We start from the raw sequence: 9,064 nt of genomic DNA on the forward strand, positions 1-9,064 counted from the left end.
GATTCACACAAATCATCTTTGTTAGTTTTTTAATTTGTTCACATTTTGTTTCTCTTGAGGTTTTATTTTGCCACTTCTAAAATTTGTTTTCTGATTGAGGAATTTTATATCGATGCCCAATAGACTTTTACTCCATGAAAAAAACAGGTGTATGTATTACCTTGCAAGCACAAAAAAATTACAGTGCACATCAATAAAACAAAATTTTACTTACAGGATAATGAAATAAAATTATTTCACAGCCCTGCATCACAAGCAAATTTCGAGTTTCATTCCCCTGCAAGCTATGTTGATGACTTACTAACTTCAGCCTGCCGTAGAATGTCATCAAAATCGTGTAGAAATTCTAAATGACATTTACCATTACTTCATTTACTTAAACCTCACGGCACTTGCTCTAGTAGTTCAGAGGATACTCAAGATATTCTAAATAGAATTGACTTTCATTCAGTAATCTGGTCTGTTTAATTAACTTAGTAAAAGCAAAAACCTTAAGGAACAAAAAAAAATGTTTTGAATGGAAAAGTTTTCAAGATCTAAGAAACACAAGAAAAATGCTGATAAAATAACAGTTGTTAAATCTATTTATGTACACATATATTTACAGGGTATTTAACAGTCCTGCTTTAAAGAGCAGTTAACATCTTCAATCACGAAGGAAAAAGTATATCAAGATTTTAGAATAAAAGGTTCAGTCGACCATTAAAATAAATGAGATAGAGGGGGTTAGACTAGGCTGTATTTGTTTCTTTTTGATTTGTCAGCTCGAGTATCCTTTGGTTTAGTTTCTTGTTAGAATGTAGAAAATGCATGATGACATCTGCTTGTTTTTCCAGAAGATTTTCCACCAATTCCCACCTTTCTCTGAAAAAATCAAAAGTATGTTTTAATCAGATACAACAGTAAACGTTCATAAGAAGAAGAAAATAATGTTGCAAGAGGGCAGAAAAGGAAAAAAAGAAATAAAATACATTCCTTCATAAGCCATTTCTTCACTATTTTCAGAACATTAAAAATATTTTACTGACTAGGATTTCAGGGGACCTTGCTTTGAATTTCATGAGATTATTCCCCTTTCTTTTCATTTTGAGCCATTTTGGGTGGGGGGCTGGACCCATATCTCCTTGCAAAATGGTAAGAGCACATGAATTCTTAAATTCGAAAATTTTTGTTCAATGAGCATTTCACAGGGAGAAGAGGCGACAGCATTTTCCAATCGAAACACTAAGTGCTGCGGAAAATATAACAGGAATTGTGGAATTCCAGAAAAATAAAACCACACTACTAAATTATTCAGCACCACAAGCTGTTGTTGTGGAAATAAGAATTCTTACAGTTTTTTAGACTTTTCTCTGTAGTCTTACCAATTTCTGTTACTTATCACTCTAAAAAAACTGCTTTTCTGAGCCACAACCCTGATGGTAATTTGACATAGAGAGCACCAGGGAAAGTTTTCTTGATCAATATCTTTTTATCTATTGCTGTTGGAGAATGAGTTAGTTGCATTAGTCACAAAACCGGGTTTGGGTCGTTTAAGCACATAGATTAACAAAAACAATAAGATCTACAATATTTGAAGTTGGTATGATCATTGCATATTTCGCTTTATAGCAGCTCTTTTGACCACATGCAGCTATTATTTGAAGAGTGATATTTTAAATTGCATAAAGTTTTCAACTCTTATATTAAACTCCTATAACCGAGAATGCTGGGAAATGACTATGAATTAGACATAACAAACTTGAAATCTCTTCCACCTGATCAGTTCAAGCAAGTTAATTTTGACGTATGGACTATAATTACATAATGAAGTTATTCATTAGATAATTGACATTATAATCAATATCATCACATCCTGAGTAGTCTCAGTTCGTATAAACTTGCTATATCAACTTGAGTGAACCAAGGAACACAGCAACTTCGAGCGGAAAGCCACTGATTTCCCTGCACTTTCTTGAGGGAATATTTTGCAAACAGATGAGCTAATCAGACTAAGCCTCCTTGACAAGCACTGAGGTTTTGAATCGGACAGTCTGGTAGCGGTCTGAAACCGATGCAATGCACCAACACAGAAATCTGCTGGAGTGTAGTTTGGAGACATTTTTGTGTATATGATAAAATTTAAATCGAGAAAAGTCTGGGTTGATCACTGATTACCACTAATCATCACCACGACCAATAATGCAACAGCCTATAGGATAATCTTGATAGGTGCACAAAATTGGAGTAAAATTGCACCTTTTTATTGTAAAATAGGTTTTTAAACAATCATTGAAGTGAAAAATTTGTACAACCTACCTTAGACCAAGTTCTGAAGTTGGGAAATGTTCATTTAATCTCCAACTACAATTGTATTCAATGTCCCTGGGAGGTCTCCGTCTGTTGAAATCTTTAACTTTTACTGGAAAGAAAACAGAATGTGAGTAAGAGGAGCGCAGAGAAAAAAAAAAATCAAGCCAATAAGTTGAACAACTTTTAGATAAGTAATATATGTACAAGGTGGAGAAATGGTGCTGGGTCCACACCATTTCGCGGGAAAAACAAAGGCGAGAAGTTTCAAAAATTAATGCCGTCTTGGATTTTGCGGCATGTTAAGTTGGGTTCACTGCCGAGTGAGATCTGCTGATGAGGTCTAAAAAGGCCCAAACCGGTATAGATCTCTTGGCGTGACTCCAACTTAATATTCCAATGCAAACTGCCTGAGCTGAACACTCTCCCCCTCGGTTTCGTACTGGTACGCATTAGAGTTCAAAATATTTAATTTTGACTCTAATTATAATTTTTGGAATGGACCCAGTACCATTTCTCCACCTTGTTACATACAGTTTCGGGCCCCTCTTTAGTGTTTTTTCTCATAGTATATGTACTGCGCATTAGATTTCTTGCTGTTTTTAAGGGATATGAAAAATCAGTTACCATTATTAGGTTTTTTGAAAAATTAAAAATAGTGATTTCTGTTTGTGGCAATTTAGACCTTCTGCTCTCAAAATCAAACCTCAGTTCATTCAAGTCAAATGAGGCACTTCGTTGGATATTAATCTGCAACAACTTAATTTTTCTAGGCAAATTTACAAGTTCTATGTATTACAGGAAGTGACAAAATGTGTACAACTAAACATGATTAATCTGCCAGACTTAAAAGAATGTTTTTAATAGCCAGTATGATCTACATTAGTTTCAGTTTCAGGGCGTTTGAATTGACTGATTTTAATGTAGACTGCAAACACTAATTTCTTTCTTATAGGAAGATTTTAAACGTATTGAACATGTTTAACATCTCCTGCAAGACATATCAATGAGACTTGTTTAATTCATGGAAAACCTGATTAATTAAATTGTCTGGGAACTGAAAAAAGTTTTGACCTAAGCAGAATATCAAATAATCCATTTTTTTGCTCAACATGATATCAGCTTAATATAAATCATAAAAATGTTAAATTGAGTAGCAATGGCACTGATCCATGAAGTATGTCTGCTAGATTTCAAACAAAAATGCACATGATAAGTATGCACAAAACCTGAGTATAAATATTAAGTTGACAAGAATCCATAATTCTCGAATCTTCATATTTAGCTATTTGAAAATGGCGGCTGCTCAAAGTCCAAACGGCATAAAAGTGCATCTCCACCATTTGTTGTTGGATTTTGATACATACTTGTTTAAAAGGATTATTTGGCTTCCGACAAATAAACTGAACGAAGTAAACATTGAAATTACAAGTTATGTAGGAAACAGTTTTAACACTCTATCATCAATCTATTAGTCTGAAGGAGGGTTTTTGACAAATTTAAAATTAGCAGGAAAAGAACTTTGACATACAATCAAGGAGTGCTATTTTTGAGCCAGTAGCCTTGAATTTAGACTTTCAACTTACGTGAGTATATTGAGAGGTAGTAAATAACCAGTACACATTCCAATGTCAATAAAATGAAGACAAAATTGAAAAGAGACAATGGGAAGTACTTGTCACAATATGGTCTGGGAGAGATACCCTCCACACCATAAATACCAATGAACACCATGTACACAGGATTCCCTGAAAAATCAAAGAAAAAGAAAAAATAGTATCAATTATACAAATTCAGTCAATACAAAATTAAAATGATGGATTACAAAAAAAAAAAAAAAAAAAACAGGTGAAAATAAGTACCAACATGAAAGCTGTATTGGAAACGCTTACTCTTGCGTGTCGAATTTTTTTCCTCTTGTGATAGCCTTAACCTGGGGACCTGGAATACAACAAAATACTTGCAATTCCCGTTTGATATAAGAGGCTCTTCTTTCAAAGACCCCCACAGCCGATTTTTGGCACTTGACTATCAATACGCCCTGTATTTTGTCTCTGTTGATTTGTCCCCTCCCTTTATAAATAATTGAGAAAGGCTCCCAGGAAAATGCCCATAAAATAAGGATTTGTTTCTGTAATTCATGGTGTTTGGACAAGCAGGGAGTAATTGTTTGGATATGCTGTTCACTGTCCGAGCAGCGGCTGCTTTCAGAGCATTCCTCACATCATTCAAATAACATTTGAAAGTATCAGAACTGACAAAGTCATTTAAAGCTTAAATTAACTTGTTAACTTTCTATTGTTTCTAGCCCAGCCCATAGTTCTAAACTCTGCAGATACATATAATCTGGTTATTTTTTTTGCCTACATGTGTTTTTCTGTCTCCAACATCATCTCATTAAGTGAGTGAAGTGATATGAGCTGTACTAACTTTTTTCTATCCATCCATCAGACATTAACTTTAAAACATTCCCATGCAATTTTCTGAACTAAGAAGATTATTTGAGAGAGTCAAACTTCGGGAAGTACAGAGATAGATTTTGGTTCAAGTCCAAGAATTGAAAAAACTTTTCAGAAGAAGCATTTCTTTCTAAAAAGTTAGTGTCAGTAAAGGTATGTGAATACTCACAAAGTGAGATGATTTTATGTGGCTTGGAGGCATATTTGTCAGCTACTTGAAAAAATTCAAAATAGCCATCTCGCTTGGTTCTGAGATGAATGCGTTTGAAAAAAAAGTTGGTCATCTGCAACAAAAAACATACGAATCAAGTATATTTCATCACATTAATAATCTTAGGATAATTTTATCATATTTGTTGCATGACTTGCATGTTTGGAACAATTACCACTTAAAAATGATTAAACTGATGGTTTATAGTAAAATGAATATCACTTGGTATTAATAAGGCAGGCGGATTCACTTGATCAAGACATAAAAACTAGATCTAAAACTAGAAGTTGGTCAAATTCTTGAAATTGTGGAAATTTCCGGAGAAACAAGGAAAGGCTACAAAATTTAGAGCACCAAAAAATAGAAAAGACGTGAGGAAGCACAAATTGTGAAAATATGTTGAAAATGCCACGATTTTCAATGATCCTTAGACGTTAGCAGCATCTTCCCTCAACTTTTTACTGTTTTCCAGTTAGTGAGAAAAATATGGAAAGGTTTCCATTATTTCAGGCTGAAATCTGTGAAAACTCCTAAAAACGTAAAAAAGACGCGGAAAAAATTGCAAGTTGTGGAAGGATGATAAAAATGGTGCACTTGTCTGGATCTTTCCACATTTTGCATTGCCTTCCCACAACTTTTCATTGACTTTCATCCGGTTAAAGAAAATGTGGAAAGCCTGCCATACATATACAAGGAAAGCAGAGAAATCTTCAAGTTTTATCCCAATTTTGAAACGAAAAATTCATTCGAAGTCGAAGCAGGATATAAGACTTGATCAATAAGAATCAGCCAACTAATGTTCCCCTCTCTGGGAATATTTTGAAATTTCCGGCGAATCGTGTTGTTTAGGTTGTAAGCTGCAATGTGCTAGTATCGCGAATCTCTACAGAAGTGCATACTGATATGAAAACGTGCAACATTTTAAACCCTTCAAAATTTTACCTCTTACCCTTATTGTTTGGGTCTTCCCACAAAATTGGAGCCTTTCCTCATTTTCACCCGCCCAGGCGGGCACATGATCTAGCATTTTCTGCACCTCTGCTCTGGCTCTGAAGGCCTGAACTCAACAATATAGAAATCATAGATTGGTGGTGGCCTACAAAAAGACCTAACACACATATAGGGTTTTTCGATAGGCGGGTGGGGAGTGGAAATGGCCGATTGCTATCTTCGTCATAACCTCAAATACATGGAATCTTACGGGAGTTTTTAGAACAAATGATTTAGCGTTGAAATTTCCATCGTAAACGCACTTGATGAATGCCTAAGTTCCATATATGGGCACAGATTTTCAAATAGTTGGTTCTAAATTTGATATAAGCCCGTATTCAGCGACAGTCCCATAAGAAGCCATAGAAACCGACTATCTTTGTCCTAACCTAATTGTTGCTCCTGGTGTGTTACGAATTTCACTATTGGCGTAGCATAGGATCCCCCTATCTATAGTTTCTAGATCGTTGCCTGAACTCTACAGATACAGACTAATAAGGAGGAGATTATCAAAAATATTATTAAAGAGATATAAAAGGAAAAAAGATACCGGTCCAAAAAATTGGGGAAAAAAAAGGGCAGAGGGTGTCAGAACCACTGGTATACCATTGGCATAACTCATGAGTTCCTTTCTCAGTTCAGTTTCTTAGTTTCAAATTTCAAATGGAGTTTTTCTTACCCATGAAACAAGCCAGTAAGCTGAGTGAATGAAGAGGATAATAAAGAGGACGGGATCACATGATAAAGTTTTATTGTAAACTTCAAATCCAAGAAAAATACTGACTACTTCCATGGCAATCTGGAAACAAAACGAGAAGAGAGTAAAGAAATTCAGCATAAGAAAATTAGCCTTCTTTCAGTTTTTTAATGGCATAAATCTCTTACCCATGGCTCCATCTATAACAGTACATCCTGCGATGTAAATGATGGAGTTAAGTGGAGGAGTGCTTTCGAATATATACAAAATTAAAAGTTGTTAAAATCCTTGCTGAAATACTTCTAAGGATTTGCAAGGTTCTAGAAATCATATTAAATAGTGGGGTTGAAAAATCTGGGCCATAATTATAATTTTCATTGCATTAAATCCAAGTTTCCATCATTAATGACCGGGTTTACCAACCTACTACGATTTTTTTTTGACAGTACTTAATGATGATGACTTAAATGAGGAACTGGCAGTTTTATAGGGGGAAAAAAATACAGGGATCAACCATCAGGCTATATTTAATCGACAAAAATTCACTTTCTCTCCTCTGTGTTTAGTCTTACTTAATGAAAAGACCTATCAATACTAACAAATTCTGTGAAAAAGCAAACTTACAGTGAAAAATATATGAAGAGTAGTAATCCATGCTGTGTTGAGGGGCTCAAAGGGTTGACAAGTGCCAAAGTCAAGGGATGGCTCAATTAAATTTGCGGAGTCCAGGTCCATTTTAAAAATCTGCAGACCAATTGAGAGGAAAAAGCACTGATAAGAGATGAGTTAGTGATAAAAAAACTGATTACATCCCATTAATTTTGATCAAACTTGCGGTCACCAAATAAGATTTACTTTAATGACTATCCTATGCAAAGTTCAATTCGTTGGGTCAAAATAAGACAGATATTTAATGGTATAAAATGTTTTCCAAAACATCTTGCTCGGAGCTGCATCATGATACAGAAAAGTTATTTGTCTTCTCATTTTTTATTTGGTCTTCCTATTTAAAAATCCTCACTCTCCCACGACTTTCAAAGAGATGGTATTTTACTCTCGATATTCCACAATTTTATGAAAGATATGCTATTTCCACAGCGGTTTTGCAGACTATAAACGTTTAACGCCTTGTTTTTACAAAAGTATGCAAAGGTATTGCAAAAGTATGTAGTAGTGTTTTGCATTGACCAAAACAAGCAGCCTGATTGTTGAAATTTTCTGTTTGCCGGGTAGACATAGATGACATAGGTTAAAAGACAGAGCATGGTTGGTCAACCATGGCTTTTTGCCGCTTTTTCATGCCAATGTTGAGTGGAGCTCACAAGCTAAAGGAACCTCTTAAGTTTTCGACAGTATGTCATCCATCCCACCTGACAAGGGCACGATAAAGTAGCGATAAGACATAGCCAACCAATCACACTCCATCTTTTAACCTATGTCATCTATGTCTCCCCAACAATCAGGTTGCAGCTCTCCTACTATTAAAGTTTGGTTTGAGGTCTCCTCGTTTCAGCAAACCACCGATCAAGTGATCAAGTAGTTCCTGGATCAGCTTTAGACTAACTTCCAAACTATAATCCAAACATTTTATTCGTATCTACAACAGATACATCCTTAGAATCCATCAATGTAGAGGGGTTGTCGGCTAAGTTGGCACTAGTATACATTCCATTTTCCAGCGACCGCGGTTCAGTCATCCAATAGGAATCTAGGATTGAGAACACTCACGATCGGAGCAAGGAAAATACTTGATCGCTAATGGTCAATTGCATCGCGATCGTTTGCAGGAGCAATGTTAACAAGTGCCGACTTAGATAATGACAGCAACACCTCTAGCTATACTTCAAAAGCATAAATGCTAACAGTTGGCCCATACATAACTTGACTCCTGTATAATCAGTTCTGAGAGCGCTCAACTTGTAACGTTGAACCTCACTCTTGCCTTTCAAAATTCTTTGGTATCTTTTAGTAGATTTGGTATACAATTGTAAATTTACTTGAGAGTTTTAGGATGAAAAACACTAACGAATAAAATTAATGAGGTGAGACAAAAGTAACCTGAATGAAGGGAAAATTCCTTCCATACCTGCACACAAAGTGAAGAAATAAGATTTGAAAGGATGGACCTTGGGGAACAAAATAGAACTACTGACTGGCAAAATTTTCATTCTTTGTAAATATGAACTATTGAATCATTTAAAAAAATATTGCTCCTTTGAGCAGACTTTCTATAATGTTATAAATTACACAGCGAACAAAAGGGTAGCATTAGCACAGCATATAATAATGCATAACCAAACCAAACACATAACCTCTAAAAAGGTAAACAAACAAGGACCATTGACATACAGGGTGATCCAAAAGTCCCTACAGATTTTGGAGATTTTGGATCACCCTTTAAAATAAAATCTAGACCAC

At 35.2% G+C, this 9,064-nt stretch overlaps 1 protein-coding gene across 2 annotated transcripts; it reads right to left on the reverse strand.

Annotated features, from left to right (window-relative positions):
- Window positions 1-555: 555 nt before the first annotated feature.
- Window positions 556-8,967, reverse strand: LOC109035143 (transmembrane protein 192). 2 transcript variants are annotated; one of them, XM_019048656.2, is made up of 7 exons: window positions 8,705-8,967; window positions 7,271-7,390; window positions 6,629-6,748; window positions 4,918-5,032; window positions 3,876-4,037; window positions 2,299-2,401; window positions 556-864 (listed from the first exon to the last, which is right to left on the reverse strand). In XM_019048656.2, the coding sequence occupies exons 2-7, from the start codon at window positions 7,379-7,381 to the stop codon at window positions 732-734; spliced, it is 744 nt and encodes a 247-aa protein (XP_018904201.2). In that variant the 5' UTR covers window positions 7,382-7,390; window positions 8,705-8,967; the 3' UTR covers window positions 556-731. The 2 variants fall into 2 exon arrangements, with proteins under 2 accessions (XP_018904201.2, XP_018904200.2); XM_019048655.2 differs by having other exon boundaries at window positions 8,733-8,966.
- Between the last annotated feature and the right edge of the window lie 97 nt (window positions 8,968-9,064).

Source organism: Bemisia tabaci, chromosome 2 (assembly GCF_918797505.1).
Source record: "Bemisia tabaci chromosome 2, PGI_BMITA_v3".
In the NCBI taxonomy this organism is placed as follows: domain Eukaryota; kingdom Metazoa; phylum Arthropoda; class Insecta; order Hemiptera; family Aleyrodidae; genus Bemisia; species Bemisia tabaci.

Coding starts and splice junctions, on each gene's coding strand:
- LOC109035143 (XM_019048656.2), bottom strand. CDS start 7,381: ATGGACCTGGACTCCGCAAATTTAATTGAGCCATCCCTTGACTTTGGC. Junction 4,038..4,917: donor ACATAAAATCATCTCACTTT/GTGAGTATTCAC, acceptor TTGATTTTTCAG/GGAATCCTGTGTACATGGTG. Junction 2,402..3,875: donor CTACCTCTCAATATACTCAC/GTAAGTTGAAAG, acceptor TTTTCTTTCCAG/TAAAAGTTAAAGATTTCAAC.